Source organism: Mugil cephalus, chromosome 9, assembly GCF_022458985.1.
Source record: "Mugil cephalus isolate CIBA_MC_2020 chromosome 9, CIBA_Mcephalus_1.1, whole genome shotgun sequence".
Classification (NCBI taxonomy): domain Eukaryota; kingdom Metazoa; phylum Chordata; class Actinopteri; order Mugiliformes; family Mugilidae; genus Mugil; species Mugil cephalus.
The window spans coordinates 14,368,473-14,388,750 of NC_061778.1; the positions used below are offsets into that span (position 1 = coordinate 14,368,473).

Here is a 20,278-nt window from a genome sequence, read left to right on the forward strand (position 1 = left end):
TTTGAGTAAATCAACTCGCCTTGTTAGAGGCTCCAGGATTTAGCAAAGTAGTTTCAGACCAAGAGATGATGTTTTATTATTTATTCCCCCCAGATGTTGAATGAGCTGGTAACAATCAAATAAGTGCCAGACAGATGATGCGATGGACAGATTATTCTAATGACTGTGTTGTCATGGTTTTATAGTCTGAAAAAAGACTCTATAGTTGCAGTGTTGATGTTTTACTCAACAGTTTGTTTTTCCCTTTCTACGGACTTTGAATGTGATGCTGAACCGGGAAGTGCTCCAGGTGACCGATGAGTGGAAATTCACTTCATTTCCAAACACTGGAGGACAACGGAGTGTCGGTTATATTCATTATTGTCAAGAAAAAATGAGCAGCAATACACAAAACAAGTTTGGTAAGTAGATCATACAGTATGATTAAAAACACTCAATATGGAGAAATGGGATGCTTCTTGAAACCAAATATGTAACTTAATTATTGAAAATAAAGTCTAAATCGACCTCTAGGTGGCGCTGTTTATTCTGTTGCCTCTGTTGTGCCCTATGATCGATTGTGGCCGTATGGACCGTAGCTACGACGGTTCAAAACTTTATTAGCAAATCATCCGTGTTCCAGTGACACGTGACACACCCCGGAAGTGGGTGACGTCGCAGAACAACAAAGATGGCAGGAATGGGTAGCAGCAACTACTGGGAGGGTAAGGAGGCAACATTTACCTTGCGTTTTACCAAACACTTACAACAGTAACAACAAATGTCTGATTCCTGATGCCGACTATCCATTTGCCACTGTCACGGTGCGTTTTGCTCGGTTACGGTGTGTCGTTGAAGCACATAACGAGAACTAGCTCGCTTCCAACAAGCTAGGTAACATATCGCCGTGTAACTTCATCAGTCAGTCTTTTCTTTAAGCTGTTAAATCTGCGTCGCTGCTCTGGACGGCCTGTCAACTTGGCACGTCCAGTCGTTTCAGCGGCTTTATAGATGATGTGCTAATGATAAGACATAGTTTTCTACTGTGCTTTCTCGGATAATGTAATGTTGTAGTAAGTCAGCTCATGCAGCTGTTGACAAGCCGTTGTTGTTGACGTTGCTTTGGCTTTCGCAACAAACTAAAATGCACCTTTATATGGTTTTATCACTCCCTGGTGTGTTCAGTTTTTCTTTCTGTTGCAATGAAAAGTCCAGCCACATCAAAATATGAAATTAACGTTTATGTAAATGGGATCAGTATGGAGCGAAACGTTTTACAGGATTGTATATTCTGCCATAAAGACTCTCACTGATGCCTTAACAGTACGTAAAAAACTACAGTTCTTGATTTACGGTACTTGTACTTTCTAATACGAATTGTAACCATGCTTTTTTCCTGGGTTGTGTGCATGTGTGTTACAGATCTGCGAAAGCAGGCCAGACAGTTGGAGAATGAACTTGACCTGAAGTTGGTCTCCTTCAGTAAACTGTGCACCAGCTACAGCAGCTCGAGGGATGGACGCCGAGGAGACACGTAAGAGCAAGAGTCTTTTTGTCACACCTGCAGAGTAAACAAGCACCTCAGGCAAATATCTTTGTATACTCTTTGCCACACCAGCAAAGACATATTTAGAGGAAATAGAGACCAGTTAACTAACTATTCCAGGCCAAACTGCTTTTGACTGATTTGATGTGGCTTAAATTCTGTCTCTGAGTATTATCAGGTTTGAAATAAACTGGAATGTGGTGTTTCCTGAAAATTCTCCTCTTCCCCTCTCAAATTCTCCAACCAATCTTGTGGGTACAGTCTGTGCTCAGTGCTGAAGGGCCTTGATGACTCCTGGCTTGCGTTCCAGGGGGTTGTGGGAAACAAATAATAAGTGCTGATCAGTGATCAGTGTGGGTTTCCTTTATATGGGTTTCTGGTTCTTACGGAAACAAGTCAAACAAGTTTCTGAGCGGTTTTACCCACAGAGATTCCTATTTAAACCTCGACTTAGAACTGAAGAAGCTACTTAGATCAGCAGCGAAACTCTACAAGCCCAGTTGCCTTTTTAAAAGCCTTTTGGACAGGAAAGCGTTGGCTTCAGGAAGGAAGTGTTCATGAACAATACATTCAACCAGCTACAAGATATAATAACCTGGGGAGGAGACAAAGTTAAAGATTTTTCCATAGAGGATATTATTTTAAAACAGTGTAGAAATCAGGTTCAGGTTCATTGTGAGTTATCTCTAAGCATTTTCATTTGTAGCTAAACTTGTGCTATAAAGCATTTTTACACCAATACATCATTAAAACAGTGAAACAACATCTCAATAATTTTCAGTTTTTCATTATATAAACACAATTTACATACAGGCCGCTGTGTCCCTTACCTCGTTTCATCTGTTTCTTTTGTCTATTGTAATAAAAGCACAAATGCTCAAATAATAACTTAAAAAAGAAAACCCCTTGAAGTGTCTTTAAACTTTGAGCTTAAACATCTTTCAGTCAACTTTCTAAATGTTCTCCCCCCTCAAGGTCGGACACCACCCCACTGCTAAACAACTCTACCCAGGACAGGATGTTTGACACCATGTCTGTGGAGATTGAACAGCTCCTTGCCAAGGTGAGTAAATTCTCTTTGACTAGTGGCCCTGGACAGGCTGACAAAGAGACAGAGATAAGAAAAAGGATGGATGTATGCCAAGGCTCTTGTCTTTCATCAAGGAAAGAACAGATTGCCCTTCTCCACACAGTTTACACCCAGTAAATTTAAGATTTAAAGTATCTGTTTCAATGACGGACTCGAATACAAACAATAACACAGCATCAACAGTAAAGTAGAATTTGAAAATAATATAAATTCCAAAGTATTTCTTTTTCTATATTAATCATAATTGTTCATGTGTGCAGTGTCGAACACCAAAGTGTACAAATGTTTCTTTCTGTTCTTGCATGACTTGGGCATTTGACATGAAAAACTTATAATATATATGGTCATCGACTGTCTCTTAGCTGACAGCAGTGAACGACAAGATGGCGGAGTACACCAACGCCCCGGGTGCGTCATCTCTCAATGCTGCATTAATGCACACGCTCCAGAGACACAGAGACATCCTACAGGTTTGTCCTCTTGCTCTTCCTAAGTTTCCTCTGTCCTCCTCGCTCATCTATTTCGCACACTCTTTCTGTATTTTACGTTTTTATTAACTTTCAAAACACTCATCCAGCATCCAGCAACTTCTTAACAAAGCCCATACTGTACTGGCTCAGTGGTGTTTACTGTCTGTTTCTCTATTTTTTCTATTTGTGTTTGGCTCAGGATTACACACATGAATTCCACAAAACCAAAGGCAACTTCCTGGCCATCCGGGAAAGGGAAGACCTTCTCGGATCTGTCAGGAAAGACATTGAGTGAGTACTATAATATAACATTCTAGCATTTTAGCATTCTAGCAGTTTGTTATTTACTCTAGTAACGAAACTCCAATGCCCACACCTGTTGACAATTTATAATTCTCATAAGTTGTGCAAGAATGGGTTGTTTTGTTAAACAGAGGCCTTACAGACTTAGAGACACCACTGTCATCAGCTAGGGAACCAGTTGTCTTCCATCCTTTTATTGACCAAAGCAGAACCAGCGACTAAAAGCCATTCTGAGGTTTGCCCTTGTTTGGCCTCTATTTTTCTCTTCTTAGCTTCCTCTTCATGCCGTGTCCTGTCTCTTTGCCTCTGTCATGACTTCTCTGTATTGTGAATATTGAGCTACACTCTCCTTAAACCTAACTGAAGAGCTTTGGTTGGTGGTGTACTGTTGGTGATTATATACCTGTCAGCGTAGTGCCAAAACAGAGGTGGAGTAAAGTAAAGTGAAAGTGAAGTAAAGTGAAAGTGACTCAGTTATTCATCATGTAAGTCATTGCACCAACATGACAATTCTTAAGTTGTTATTTTTAAGGTAAAATGTTGAGTAAATGTTGCTTTTAGCTTGGAAGACACGTTAAATTAGTGGTCGAATCCAGCGCTTCCAATAAACTCTATTAACCTCTAACATGCAAAGCAAATAATATCATGTACCATCCTTCAGTGGTTGTTTAAGAATAAACACTGCCAAGTATTATTGCCGGCCCTCCTTTGTTGTAGAACGTATTACTTAGAGGGAGAGTTGAACCTTGACTTCCGCTTGGCACGCCCTTGAAAAATGTTTGTCATTAAATCCTGGGAAGATTCATAGCCTTCTTGGCCTCCTTGGTTGAAAAAGTGTGTCCTCTCTTCGGATTGGCTCAGTTGTGCGCGAGTGTATTGGAATTAGACAGAGGTTCCCACAGACCATGTTTTTTTTTTTTTTTTTTTCTTTTTGTAATGGCTTATTGATCTGTGAGACGTAGCGGTGAGCATACGGTGAGCACTGCAGGAATCCTATCGATCACCCTCCGTCCATCTAGGATGCAGATAGTCTGCAGAGGCCTCATACCGGCAGGCATGTTCCACTCACCTATTTCTGTATTCATAGCATTTTCACAGCCATTTAAAAGCATGACGGTTTGATGACATGTTTGCAGACTTCATATAGTCAGATCGGTTAATAAAAGATACTGTCTTTATGCAAATATGCTGGATGTTATGACGCAGATGCTCTAAAGCTTTGCAGATCACAGTGCACGGCAGTGTGATGGTATTTTCAGATATCAGAATTTATACAGCTAGCACACACATCTCATCACAGGGCCCCTAAATTCTTCCCATAGAGGACCAAAATTCAATCCGAAGGGGTGGGCATGGGCTAAAATGTTAATTTTGCAGTACATTAAGTTAAATATGGGTATATATAACATGTATGTGCAAAAAAAACACTATCACAAAATAATTTTGAAAAACAAAATGACTCTGGTTATTGTGCTCAATACAGACTTCAATCATACGACACTGCAGTGGAATCGACCATGGTAAAAAGATAATTGTCTCAACTTTATTTGAGTTTTCGTCCATCTGTGTGCCTCCGCTTAACATGCTCCATCTGCATCCTGTAACTCGCTGCTGGTCTTCTCCGCCTCAAAGGGTTTGAGCTGGCAGGAGCTCAACAGCGTCGCCCTACCATCAGTGTATCACAATGTTATTCTTTAATCAGGAGTGGAAGTGCACCGATAAATAATACTCAGAGAGAGCAAGCGCAGCGGGTTGAGTTAGTGCTCTTACTTTCCTTATATACCGATCAGCCATGCGTTAGAAGCACAGTGGAAGGATTTGAACGACTTTGACAATGGCCTAATTGTGATGGTTACACTGCTGGTTAACAGCATCAGTACCTACCTACAGTAGGTTTGGGATTGGAAGCAGTAAACTAGCGACAGGGTCCCGGGTGGCCACAGCTCATTAATACATGTACAGAGCAAAGGCTCAGTTCTTATTGCTGAGAAAATTGATGCTGGTGTCAGAATGTGTCAGAATACACAGTTTGTTTTAGTCAGAGGATTCATGCTCACTCCTGTTCACTGCTGAAAGTGCCAACAATGGGAATGTGACGATGAGAACTTGACCATAAAGCCATGGAAGAGTGTGACATGGTGTGAAGTATAACGCCACGTAGCTGGCCGGGTGCTTATGTGTTGCTCATCTGGGTAACACATGTCACCAGCATTGCATGGAGCACCCGCTTGGCGTTGCCATAGGGGTGTGCTCGGTCCTCAACAATGTCCAGGTGGTGGTAGGTATAAGTTACATCCACATAAATGCCAGGACCGTGATTTCCCAGAAGAATATTAATGTTCCCGACTTCACAGGTGGGCGGTTTAAAGGTTGTGAGTGATCAGTGCGCACACACAGTAGAGCCCCATGCACAGATGGTGGATAAAGTAGCTCGCTCCCCTGCAGTGTCTCTCTTTCCATGAATCATTGCGGCTGCTGCTGTTGTCTATAGGATTATTACAGAGGCATCTGTTAAAAAGCACATTAAAAATTAATCTTTCCAGAGGCCTTGAGTTGAAAGGGAACAACTTTTTCCCCCTCAACAGTGTTATTTACTTTTGTAATAGTGTGTTCTTGATTATACCAGTGTTGGTATTCTTTAAGTCGGCCTGTTTTGCAACGATCTGCACGAGTGCACCTCCCATTCATTATAATCTAACGATAATTAAAACTCACGCTGCACGAACGCAGTCAAATGCTAACAGACTGTGATGCCAATCAGATTGTAACATCCCACGGGGTCAGCATTACACGGAGCGGTTCACTCTGTCATCCCATTAAATCACCTTTCTAAGGAGCACCACTGACCCTACGTCAGCTCTGCGCTGATTAATCTAATGCATAGAAATGAGAGGGTGTTGTGGACCCAGTGCTCAGCCTAACCATGACTAATGTGCCCAGGGGCTGCTAATGAGGGAACCATTCGAGCTCACAGGTAGTGGAATTAACAATGGCTGCGGCGCAATGAGATATCGAGACAGTTTCTTTTCTAATTTGCCCTTAACCTCCCTACATTAATCTTTCTGGTGGCGCCAGATAATATAAAGGGGTGGAACATGAGATCACATATGAAAATAGCCATAGTCTGAACAGCTGGAAGGGAAGGAAGCTTTTCGCCTCTTCAGCTAACTTGGATGCATTTCTTTTGACCTTGTCAAAGGGGCAGAGGGGGAGGGAATCACTGACCAGTCTCATCCAATCAGTAGCGAGTTCCGAAATGGTAGAAAATGCTGCGAAGAAAACAGAAAACAGCAATATATCATCGAAACAATATATCGTAGGTACAGGTTTAAAGCATTTTAATGTAATATTACAGAGATTACAATGTGTTTCAATCCAGCATTTGTGAGCGGTCATTACATTACAACAGTGATGGACATTTCTGCTGCAGCTGAGCTTTTTGTCCTTTTTTTTTGTCAGGTAGAGGGCAGTAGAGGTCTTGGCCACAGAGTAAACCAGCCCAGGACACCATTCACTGTAGATGTTGCATGTGTGTCAGGGTTGTTTACGCTGTGCACACTCAAAAAAAAAACAATCAATACTTATTACAAGCAATAGTGCACACTATCTCTTCATACAACCCCTGAAAGGTGAGATGACATTTTATCAAACGCTGTGTCAATATCGTGCAGCGCGCTAGCAGACTCTGTCGGCAAGACGTGTTCTGGCACACGCAGACTTCTTGTGTGCAGCTGTGCCATTCATAATAACAGCATCTAGCAGAGCTGAGCTCAGACCCAACGCTCCCCCCTGCTCCTGCCTTGATTCTAAATGTCAGCAACAAAAATGACAGCTAGTCCGTGATTTACATCGGTGCCCTTTTAAAAAGCCTTGCTGGAGTGATGGAGCTGGCTGTCAGTACAGGCGATTCTGGCGCCGGCCCTGCTGCTGGGGTGGCCAGCGTGGGCTCAAGGCAGCCACTGTGGGGTGGTGCTACACGGCTTTGGATGGCGCTCAAAGGATGAAGCAGGCACATTTATTATAGGGGCTTTGTGCCGTTAGCTGGGTGGAGTAGGATGTTTATGGTATATTTGTGCTCATACTCTGATGCTTCACAGTTCTCTCCCCCCTCCCCTGCTCTTTATCTCGTTCTCGCCCAGCAGGAGGGTGGGGCCGCGTTAAATGACCAGAAACCCTGGAGAGCGCATGGGAGTCCGATGTATGGGGATGCTGATAGCTAGAGTTGCGTGAAGCAGAAGAGAATGGGTGTGATGTGTTTGTTCTGTGAGTGGTGTAACAGCCCATCCATTAACTCTGACTGCATTGCCGCCGCGCAGCTTAGTAGCAGAGAACACGGTTTCATTTCTGCTCCTTCATTAACTCGAGCCTCTTGTGTACGTGTTGATAAGAACAGTCAAAGAAGCCACACAGAGCAAAATTAATGTTTTACCCAAAGTACCACCCACTCCGAACCCATTCACAGTTTTTAGTGATTTATGAATGCAAATGCTAAAAAAATCTTAGAGCGGGGGGTCGTCAGATTGTGGCGGACTGGAGGAATGAAGAGCCAGTCTGAATAGGTCGGCCCCTGCTGGCTGACCTTCTTTCTCGACCCTTGTCTTGATTGAATGCGGCTCAGACGTTGCCTTACTTTGAGGACCTGACCTTGCAATTAGGAATGGAAATAAGGTGTTTTCATTCTGGCTTCATAGCAGAAGGGAACCAAGCCCGTGTGCGACATATGGCCTTGCTTGGTAGCAGGACGGCCACTTCTGCATTAAATTAACTCTTTAACTTTTCCGAGCTGCTTTACAACAGCCATCCTGCTGCTGCATGCGCTGTGCTAAGTCACTTGTGATGCAAACTGAACCTTTCCGTCCATGCTGTTGACGGCGTACTTTAAAGCATTCCACCAGTCAACCACAGGAAAGCTTTTACTGTAAAGCAGGAACAAGCAATGCACATATATTCACAGGTCTGCCTGCTACAACGAGGCCTGCACAGCAGCTACACCAGTGTTTTTTTTTTTTTTTTTTTGTCAGCGGTTCCATGTTATGATTGTAAGCAGAAGCATGTGTTGGCAGGTTGCACGAACCAGATGGTCGGCTTCCTGGGAATTTTTGACTTTGACAATAACTGTTAGACTGTTATTCCTGGGTGTGAAGGAAGTTACGATTCACACATTCTTCAAATATTGTGTAACATGTAATCAATAGAAATTAGTGTTTGTTTTTAACTGATTGGCATTGATTTTTTAACCTTTTTTTTCTGCACTCTTTTTAAAGGTCATACAAGAGTGGCTCCGGAGTCAACAACAGAAGAACAGAGCTGTTTCTAAAAGAACATGAGCACCTGAGAAAGTGAGTTCCCTCAATCCACTTAATCCATTTAACTATTAAATTCAGATGAGTTTTTTCAATGATATTTATTAGTTGGTAGTTTATGTTGGTACTATAATCACAGCAGTTCACAGATGAAAGTAAGTTGTACACCCTTTCCTGGTTAAGAAATAGTAACACATCCATTTCCTACTCAGACGGATAAAGCTGTAAAAAGTTCTGCATATTTTCCTGTGACATTAGAACAACAATCTCCAGCAACCTAATTAGTATCCTACTACCATTTGGCTGACTTTCATCGCTGAATAACATCATGTGGTAGCTTGGTGTGACGACTGTTTACGTGTGTGTGAGAGGTGTGAGATGCACCCTGTGTGGAAAGTGAAAATTGAATGTCAGCAGGTCACACATCCACACACCCAAACGAAACACAAAAGAAATCAGATCTTTTGCAGAAATGGAGCTTTTCTCCTTGCTGGGGGAAAAGGATCCCGTTCAATTACTTGGGAATAACTAAACAGTTTGATTGATCCTAATATTTGTTTCCTGTTTCAAGCTCTGAAAGAAATAAGAGCTAAATTATCCCCCATCTAATACCGTTCAAAACAGGCTTCACCTGCTCTGACACTGCGTGGCTAATATTTATTTTTGAATTTGTATGAAATGAGGTTTATATAGGGACTCAAGTGTATGAAATCTACAACACATTTGTTTTGTAGATTAGTTTGTAATTATTTTTGCCAACAACATTACAAGAAAGCTAAAGCTTCTGCCAAACATGTGGTACCCTATGTTCAATGAAATACTGCTGTACATAATATATTCCCATATAATTCCCTAATGCTTTACCATGTACACATTGGTTGACTGGTTTTATAAATCTGGTCACTTGCAGAATTTCCAAATGAAAATTGATTTTACAATGCGCTCAGTGAAAGAAGTGTGACTATATTCATCCATGTGCAGAAAGGTCCTGCGTCTTGTGTTTAGTAGATTTAACCAGTGAGTTTTTTTTTTTTTTTTTTTGGCAATGCTATCGATTTCCTCTGAGCAGATCCCCATTTAGTTTGTTCTGTGGACAAGGACGCACACACAGGGGATGTAGACTAATACACATCACTGTAGATGGTCTGACACCTCTCCACTGAACTATAGGGGGGTTGGTGACACGCCAAGATACAATGTGATGTGCAAGAAAAAAGACAGAGAAGAAGAACAAGACTGCAGGCTTGTACTAGGAATGTAGACAATGCTGGATTTAAAATGTGTGTATGCTCAGTGCTGCCGCTGTAGCTAAATCTAAACCGTCTGTAACACTGAAAGAACAAATGTTGTTCCTTGGTAAAGTTTAGTTGTAGTAGAAAATATGTCAGTGTAATTTTGCAAAGGTTTTTTTTTTTTTTTTAACATTACATAGATACTCCTCTGATGCTCACTATGGCATAGATCTTCAACAGGGGGTCAGGGACTGCAGGGGAGTCCCAAAATATTTGATTGATCAGATATTTATATATATACACACACATATATATGTATATAAATATATTAATTTACCCCACAAATTTAAATTTATTTAAATAACATTAACTTGAATCCATCATATTTTAGCAAAGGGATAAATGGAGGCAGAAGACGTTATCTTTCAGTCAGCACTCATTCACAAAAGCTGTCTCAGAGTGCCACACTAGACCTGTCAATCCTAAGCCTCCTGTACACAGCAGGCCCCGCCCCTATCGCTGCTAAGCCAATCACTAGGCCGCATATTACAGGCTGACTCTGTCAGGTTCTGAGAGCCTATTTAGTCCCCAGACACGCTGCAATATTAGCAGAAGAGAAGCTAACAGTGCAGCTCATTCTCATCAGGCAACTACTGAGGCCAAAATGGATCGCTTTGTCAGTTGAACAGAACATAGAAGTAAAAAAAAAGTGAATATTTGAGCCTGTGCTTTATTTGAATAGCTTAGTATTGAATGCAGAATGATAATAATAATAATGTATTCTTATAATTTTAAGTTTAATATGGAACACATAAAGTGAGTAGGGGGTCCCTACTTAATCTCTCCAGCAGTTTGGGGGTCCTTGGTCCTCCTTGAGAGAAGATGGAAAGCTTTTCTTCCCAATTATCACTTATTCACAGTGGGTTTTGAATATCCAAACTGAATACAGACACCTGCATTCCCGGCAGCCAAGCTCATGTGCCAGCCCAGCACAATTGATCAGGTTATTGATAATGAAATTATCAATTTAAAGTGCAACCTGTACCATAGGGCTTCCCCCGGCCATTGCTGAAGATGGGAGGGGAAAAAGGAGATTGATGATGAGGATTGAGTTACGCTTGATTGATCCTATTAGAGCCATAAAACAGGAAAGAAGGCCTGAAGAGAAGAGAGATAAAATGTGTTAGTGGCAAGATGGTCTGAAGGCTCTATGAAGGCAGACCGCAGATACTCGGTAACGATGAGAGATTTGTGCTGAAATGCTCTTTATCTGTTTTTTCACGATTTCTCGCACTTTCTGTGACGTTCTATTTTCAGAAAGCTATGTCCACTGCACATATTATCATTAATGGCGGGTCTTGCATGTGAACATGTGGACCTCCTTTGTTTAAATCTAATATTCACTGCACGTCAGGAACTTGTTGCCACTAGTTGTCACGATGCAACTCAGCGTGGAGTCACTCCCTGCTTGTGCCCTTTGCTTTTGCCTTGGTCATGTCAGCCTACATAAGGATCAAAACCACAACAGCAGTGTGTTTAGGGTAGATAATACTGTATAATAGATAGAAAGATAGAGAAATAGTGTATCAGGCATTATATTGTGACTCTGTAAAATATTGGCATGTGAATGTGCCAGATTGCCAGTGTGGTCAGGCAAGACAAATCACTCCTCAACAAAAATAACAAACAGGTCTCTTCCAGTTAATCTACAAATGGCTGCAGTAATGGTGGAGCGTTTGAAAGTCCTCATCGATTCGCCACAGAACCCGATGACACAGACCTACAGTACGCGGATACATTTTATAAGACTAAGTTCTTGTTGGAACAGGTCTAATGGTTGTGGTCTCTCTGAGAAGGACTTCCTCTCAAACAGAGTTTTTTTTTTTTAACACGTCAGCAGAGTGAGTGTGAAGTGAGGGGGGAATTTACACTTTGTATTACCAGTTAGTGTCACTGCCGTTTGTGTTTATTTGTCAGCAGCAGTGAATCCTTCTTCTGTAATGAAGCACTTCATTACAAAAAGTCGGTACTTTGAAACATCCGGGGTGTACCCAGCCCAAAGACGGATGGGATGGGCTCCAATAACCCCCACGACCTATGAGATTAACCATATTAACTAACTGACTCACGTATAGAGGCCCATTTATGATCTATTCCAAGTGCATTTTCCTTCAAAGACATTGTCAATATTGTTTATGTGAGAGAAACTCAGTTTCTGATTGATGTTCATCGCTGATTGGGCTTTGTGAGCCTGCCGCTCTTTTTGGAGTACCAAGTCTACCAGTTGGAGGGTGTAAGTTCGCAGAGTTGCCATTAAAAATGTCAAGGAATAGTGAATAGTTGTGGACACTGAACTTTGTTTTGGATCGCCCAAGTGGAGCTGCACAAGGGAAATCTTCTGGACCACTTGCTGGCACAAAACGGGGCAGCAAAATTGTGATTTAAATTGTAAAAGGTTTTCTATTAACATCCAAAACTCCCAGTGTGTCTTCCTCTCTCCAAACGTTAAATGCAGTAACACTGTATATGTTGTTTATTGACCTTGAAAGTTTATGAAAGGCAGCGTCGCCATAAAGACCAGTTCTGTAAATGTTCCAACGGAGAAGTTGTTTCGAGTATTTGGCAGCACATTTTGAATCAACTCTCCGTTTGATTTGTTACCACTTTTCCTCTTTGCTGATGCAGTTTGTTCTTTACAACTGTCGCCAAGATTTGCAATACTGTTTCCCAGGCAAAGTCATTAACGTTTCAATTTGCTGGACGAATTCTCTTAGTTGCCTCATATTGTTCTAAAAGCCAACTGGACAGAGCATTACTCACAAAAAGTTTTTTTTCTTATAGCAAGCCCATTATTTTGTTAACCAGCTGATGAAATCAGGACAGTCAATGCAAGAAACATCACTTACTTCATCTATCTTTTCTGTAATTTAGGCTTGTTATTGTACTGCTGTAGCACTGTGGTCTCATTCTACGTTCATGTGTGTGTGTGTGAATGGGAGGAGAGCCAGGAAGCATGAGGACAGTATGGGTTGATTCATCACACTGAGAAAGGCAATTAGCTTGAAGCTAATGAGGGATTTAATGGCTGCAGCAAAACACAACTGACCAAGGGAAGTGGAAGCAACCCGCTGGCAGCTGAAAGCACAGAAGTCCCAATATATGTGAATGTGATGGCACAATCAGATTCACCACTATAGGTGTGGACGGATGATGGAGCGAATAAAGCATAAATCTTCTCCCATCTCATCTTTGCTTATAAAAACCCCATGAATCAAGACTCTCTCTCTCTCTCTGTAGCTCCTGATTTATAAGGAAACCACTATCAGCCACTCGACAGTCCACCGCATTCTCCTTGCACTGTCTTTTGTTTCCCGTTTCAGACATACTGCCTCCTTTAGGGCACTGATGGATCTAATGCGCCTATTAAGCAAATGTATTAGGTTTGTAAGATTTATAAAATTACAGTCACTTGTTTCGAGTCTGAAGAGATATTAGCCTCTTCCTGGTGGATACCACAGCTATCTACTTAAAGGATACTCTTTTGCACCCAGCTGCTCCCACTACAACCCATTTGTACCAAACTAGCCTTCATTTTGAATTTGGTGCTTCCCTCCTTTTCACCAAATTATAGTTTTGGTTTATTAAATCGAAACAGCAGAAAGTCATCAGTTTTTTCCTCTAGTCTGTATTTGATCTTGCCAACAATGCCCCTGAACTTTATGGGAGACACAGTTTTTAAGCAACTATACAGTGATTAAAGAATAAACTGAAGTTTGACATTTGACAAAGATTTGAGACAGAGATTTCTAGTTGTGATCAGTCCTGTTTGTTCCACCAGCAAACATTAAAGATCAACCTCAAAGAGACATAGATAAAGACGCATGAATGGCCCACTGGTAAATTTAGGAGTTTTACAGTCACGCTACTACACTGCTTCAGCTTTTTTTTGTTAGCTATTTGTTTTTTGAGCTTTGCATTCTCCTTCGGTCTTCTAGCCAACTTTCTTTCTTTTTGAGGTTAGCAGTCCTCCTTAAATGAATTATCTTTGGTAAACTGAATCTTTGAAGCTCCTTTGAGGGCTGCCCACCATCTGTTAGATAAAGATACTGTTGGCTCAGCAGAGCACGCATACTTGCCAACAATGCATATACATATGCAGAACCTTGAGGTATTATCCCCCCCCATCAGCTGCAGGGCACAAAGGAAACACCCCACTAAATATAAGTAGACCTTCCTACATTTGTCTGCGTGAGTCTACTATTATAAAATTAATTAAAATAAAAGCATTGCTTTCTCTTTCTTTTTTTTTCTCATTAAACTGTGTATTAAAAAGCACTGTATGCAGTAAGTCGTAAGCAGAAGCAATGAATGTGTATATAAAAAGATGGAGGCCTCTTCACTCATTTATCACAATTAATGGTGCATGCTTCGTTCCAACTACACGCTGCAAAAGTTATGAAATGACAGAGCGTGGACACAGTTGCTCAAGCACTCGGCAGCTTAGTGATGCGTGAAACAAACACATTGAATCGGTTGAATCACCACCGCATCGTTTTAGTGTAAAGGAAAGGTTGATGCCAGCTTCCATCTTCCACCATCAGTGGTAACTGGAAGTACAACCCAGATCATTGATGTTCTTATTAAATCTGTGCTGCTGCTGTAATGGCAGCACATACACAATAGTTCTTGCGAGGACGTCCTGTTGTTAATGGAATATGCTCAGCTTTGCCTTTTGACTTTATCTCATATCGTGTCAAATCCAGTCCACTCAGACTATAACCACAGAAATGACCACACAATTGTGGAGTGGGTTTTAGATTGGTTTCAGACATGAGATGAAAACCATTACTTGTTAGCGTTTAGATTGAATTTAAAGCTTTAAAGCGTAGGTGAATGTTCCAGATGTTTTTGTGGTCGGGGGAGCGTTGGGTGCAGAGAGGCATTCCCTCACTTCCTGTAGCAGAGTTTAACAGAAATTACATATTGAGGAAGTGGAGCTGTTGAATGGACGCTGAAACACAATCCATGCAGTTCTGTTTGTTTGGTTTACTTCAGTTCTCTGGAACATTATCCAAATTGATTCCAGTTAGAGAATAAACCGCTGAGAGCTTTGTTGTCCATGAGCAACCGGAGACACAAAGTTAGTGTTACAGCACGGGATGATTGTGTGTGTGTGTGTTGTGTTGTGTTGTGTTTGTGTGTGTGTGCCTTCCAGTATTCTCAAAAAACAAAAACAAACATCCGACACTCCCTCAGTGATGTAACTGTGCAGAAGCTTCAGATCCCGTGGGGGGGAATTCTCCCTGGGTTTATTATTAGAGTTTAGACCTGACTCAGCCCAGGAGACAGGACATGAGCTAACGCCCCCACCACCGAGGGAGACCTACACAATATTAGGCAGGGGGTCATAATGTTCTGTCTGATCTGTGTACATTTTTATTAACACTTTCGTTAATACGGTGTCCATTTAATGCCTTTACTCTCACAGATTGCACGGATACATCTATTAAAGTTTAATAGGCCAAATCTATCATCTGTTGTAACGAAGCTCTTGGTCATTTTCTTGCTTTTGTTCATTCATATGTTTAATGCTTGAGTTGTAGTTATGGTCGCGTGTAGGGCTGGGTGTTGCTACTGACTTCCTGAATTCCTCCCGATTCAGTTCATTATCAAACAACTTAAAGATACATTGTCTCCTGCCAGTTCTTTTGGTAAGCCACTGTGTTGGAGAAGCTCTAACTGATACCGTCAAGAGTAAAGGAAATCTACTCCTCATCACATAAGCACTGCTTCCTGCAACTATGTTCTATAAAACCTATAGAAATCTAAAACCACTTGACATAACAGACTGAATGGCTTGTGGACATGTTTGGTAGCCTGCTGCATTGCCTCACGTCAATATCTAACGAGTGTTTTTCTCCTTCTCTCTCCTCCCCCTCTCCCACTTCTTGTCTATAGCTCGGATCGACTGATGGACGACACAATAAGGTAAGAACAGCTTTCTGTCTTGTACAGAGGAAGACATATATTTACGTATGTGACAGCCCCCTCCCCCCTTCCTGTGTTGTCTTATTAACCTGCTGTACCTTACTCAAACCCACATTGTGTGTGAATGCAAATGACAAGACAAAGTCATGTTGAGCTTTGGCTGGGGAACTGTAAAAAATAAAAAAAAAAAAAATCATCTCTATGGTAGAACACCATTATGTATATGATTAAGAATAAACCATTTGCAGCCAGATGATCTAAAACCTGGATGCTGAATAACAAGGTTATTCTTGTTCCATATAAATGTTAATATGATAAAACCCAAGACGCATGCTCTCATTTAAACACAGTAATTCTCTGCAAAAAAAAAATAGCTCAGACATTTTCTAGTTGGATACAGGGGGGTAGTGTTAAACTCTGTCTTGGTCATCTTCTTTCATCGAACGATTTCCAGTGTTTGGGCTTATGTTATATTTCCCATAGACTTGATACATTGTATACGTTTGAATTTCTAAGTGTATGAATGTGCTTAAATTCAACCTGCCATCTGGAAACCACATTTTTTTGCCCGAGTACAATATTTGTATTTTAATGCTTCATACGAGGTATAGTTTATTTCTTCTCCAACATTTAATATTCTTTACCAGCTTTATTTTAGGAACCTTTAGTACCATTGCTTGTTGTGTGCATGGATGATTCAACTGGGAGAAATGGATTCAAACCTAAACATTGAAAGTGTGCCACATAAGAAAGTCTATGTATGACATGCAGAGGCCTGTCACTTTCACAACGCCCGTTTCCAGAATGACTCCTCCCCCTTCACTGATCTATTGCCATCATCCATCTCTCTACACCTCTCTTTCCTTTCCCTCCTACACAAATTACAAATATGCTGCTTCCTCTTTCATTACCTTTCCAATATTTCCATTTGTTTTCATTTAATGTAGCACAGTCCCACAGGGCCTGTAATGTAGCACGGTCCCCCAGGGCCTAGCTTGAACAGTGGCCGATGTTACGTGATTTTTCTCCACCTTTGTTCATAATGTTATTGTATGTAGTGTTCAACTATGTATTTTGTTGTGGTGTTTCAGAAATGCTGCTGTAGTCTTTCAAAAAACTGTATTTTTTTTACATAGGAAATCACAAGTCTAAGTCACAAGTCGCCACTCCACCTCAGTCCTAAATCCTGAATGTCAAAAGAGGTAGCATGAAATTAGAGCAAAAAGTCTCCATTACAACATAAACATCTTTCTCTGCAGCTCAGAGCCCTATTTTCATGTCATGATTTGTACCCCATGAAAAATGCATTTGTAAAAAACAAATGCAGAAATGTGCTTTTGCCGTAGAAATAAAGTAGACGTCCGATAATTTCACTTCACAGGTTATTTGACAACTTGAGACAACTAGTCAACCGGGTTACATTTAAAGATCACTGACTGATCACATAGAGCGTGTCTTTAACTTTGTGTCAAAGCTTTGTCGGGTTTGCTGGAGTCAGCAAAGTGTTTCTTCCTGACTGAGGAGAACATGATACACAAAACAATGCACCAGGCCAAGACTGTGGACTGTCCCCTCAGCATCCTCCAACAACAGGAGGTGCCATGAGCTAACACGCTTATTTTGGCACCAGAAATTATGCCTTTGAGGACACTCACGCATGCATGCATGCGTGGGTTGCCGGCTGCTCATTAACTAGGCAAAACAGTAGGCAGTCGGGCTGATTTCATTTACTTTGTTTTGACCTGTCTCCTATGGGGCTCATTCACTCTGGGATGGGAGGAGTTGGTCCCCTGTGGCCACTTCTTACTGTTTGTCAAAATCATGAAGTACCCACTGTTTTCATTTTATTTAAATCAATCTAATATTTATTTGACACGCCAGATGTTCATTTACCATGTTAACCTGCAAAAAAAGGGTTCATTATTGCGAAGAAGTGATTCCCACTTCTAATCGATTGCATCAACCTCACAAACTAGTAGAAGTATGTATTAATTATTGCAAGGGAGTGTTATGGGAGCTGGTTTTCTACAACTCAAATGCTGAAGTGAAGGGCTCAAAGGTGGGCTAAGTAGATGCTATCGATTATCGTGTGTAACTGATGCCATGGAAGACAAACATAGACCCTGAAGCTTTTCCTGCCAACTGCCCAGCTGCACTTTCTGGCTCTGAAAGTTGCTGAGGCCCCAGTTTGAGAACAAGTGAGGCACAATATCTCAGCTACAAACCCAGCCGTCTCATACACATACTTTGGGTAGCCACATCATGCTGAAGGACAACTTTTAATCCTCAGGCAGTACAATGCCAACGCTTCCACGGTCACCTATTATTTGTGAAGAATTATGACAACACAGTTACACGACATCTTAAAGCAAGATAAATATCTGTTGTCGGTTGTGTCCTCAGTGGAGTAAGATGCAACTGTTGTTTAAAACACAGCAATTTAGTGTAATATAACAGCAGATATTCTTTCTCTCTGAATCAAAAAGTTCAAATATTTAAGATGTTTTTTTGCAAATTAGATTAATAGGATTCAGTTTTTGCAGGAATATATTATAGGTGCTTCTGTTGCCCTTCCTGTCCTGATGCTTTAAATGGCATTTACTGGAATTCAATTTCCAATGAATTTCCCAAGCAGTCAAACAAATGAGGGAAACTACTTGCAACTCACTTTTCCCCTCATCATCTCTCTCCTTTTTTTCTACTATGCCATCTTAGTCCTGCTTTATTTCAGGGCATCACTGAATACAATCACTCATGACTTTCTCTACTCCCATTAAATGAGGCATCCCTCAGGGATCCATCTTGGGGTCACTTCAGTTCTCTTACAAGACACTTCTATACAAGACTTTTATAGTCATGCTTTCACCCCTTTGGTATGGAACATAGACAGTTTTATCTACATGTGAGACAGTGCCTGTTTACTAATGACTTGGCCGAGATCTTTCTTTCAACTACTTGAAAACCTGTTATCGTTCCTTTTGTTCACACGTACTTGTGTTATTATTTGAACTGCTTTGACTGTGAAACCTTTTTTTTTTTTTTTTTAAATTCAACTTCTGTTCTTTTTAAATCTGCTATATAAATAAAAGTGACTTGACTTTTTTAGCATCGCAATGGCGACTAAGGAGAACGTGACCTCCCAAAGAGGAATGCTGAAATCTATACAGAGCAGAGTCAACACACTGGCCAGTATCCTTTATGCTGCTCCTGTGCAGGGTTGTGTGTGTGTGTGTGTGTGGGGACTGAATGAAAGAATGCATACAGCAGATTTTAAAACGTTCTTGTTAAGGAAACCACTGGTGTTTCAGAATTCACTGACGTCACTGAAGCAAAATGTTGCTTTTCTTTGGTGGAAAGTTGTTTTTTGTTGGACCAAGTAAGTCGCATTGCTATAGCAGATCCCATATTTGTGATATTCCTTAACATTTGACTCTCCCAGACCGTTTCCCAACAATCAACAATCTCATCCAGAGAATCAACCTGCGAAAGAGAAGGGACTCTCTCATCCTCGGCACAGTGATCGGCATCTGCACCATTCTCCTCCTGCTTTATGCTTTTCACTGAGGACCTCCAGTCAGGATTTAACTTCTCTTCATTGTGTTGGATCCCCTCCCCCACCACCCACCCCCCGGACACTGGACTCAGTTGTTGGTCGACCCTGGAGACTCCTGAGCAGAAGGACATTAAGTTGGTCCAGTTCTGGAAAAAAAAAGAACACATTTGGCCAACATATTCTACTGAACCTGTATTTAGCAGTGGGACAGATGGAGGGGTAGTGGTTGGGTGTTCTTTTGCCAACCTGTGAATGGAGACCAAAAGTACAAATGAGACTAGATTTTTTTTTTTTTTTTTTTAAATATTGCTAACTCACTTGGAGAGAGTGGGTGATATGTTAAAAGTGTAAAGAGACTGAGACCATGTGATCATTTTTTGCTTTGTTTTCATTGACAGGTGGAAGGATTTTAAGTTGAATGGTCATTTTTAATTGAAGGAGTGGGATTGATAGTTCATTGTGGACTGTAAAATGTGAATTAATAAATTATTCATATCGGTATGTGCAAAGAAAAAGTGTCTGACACTACTAGATACTCATTTAAAACATTTTATTTTTCAAAATATATCATTTTAACTCTGTTCAGGTGTTTTGGGCTTTCTTATTTCTGAGCAAGGATGCCACGATAGAGCTCTCAAAATAATTACTGTTACTTCATTTTACTAGCTTTTCTATTTATTTAGGACACTTTACGCTTCTCATGGCAAGTGGACACAGGATAGATGACAGTATATGGGAAGAAAATCAATGCACTTCAGCTTAAGAAAACACAACCAAATTAATAAAAGGTCTTTTTGAGTTGGACAACAGATCA

At 41.0% G+C, this 20,278-nt stretch overlaps 1 protein-coding gene across 1 annotated transcript; it reads left to right on the forward strand.

The window, feature by feature from the left end:
• The first annotated feature begins 574 nt into the window (after positions 1 to 574).
• On the forward strand, positions 575 to 20,045 carry gosr1 (golgi SNAP receptor complex member 1). Its single transcript, XM_047593998.1, has 9 exons — positions 575 to 704; positions 1,402 to 1,513; positions 2,501 to 2,588; positions 2,978 to 3,085; positions 3,285 to 3,376; positions 8,653 to 8,727; positions 15,882 to 15,911; positions 19,018 to 19,100; positions 19,351 to 20,045. Exons 1-9 carry the CDS (start codon positions 671 to 673, stop codon positions 19,473 to 19,475), a joined length of 747 nt encoding a protein of 248 aa, XP_047449954.1. The 5' UTR covers positions 575 to 670; the 3' UTR covers positions 19,476 to 20,045.
• Positions 20,046 to 20,278: the final 233 nt, after the last annotated feature.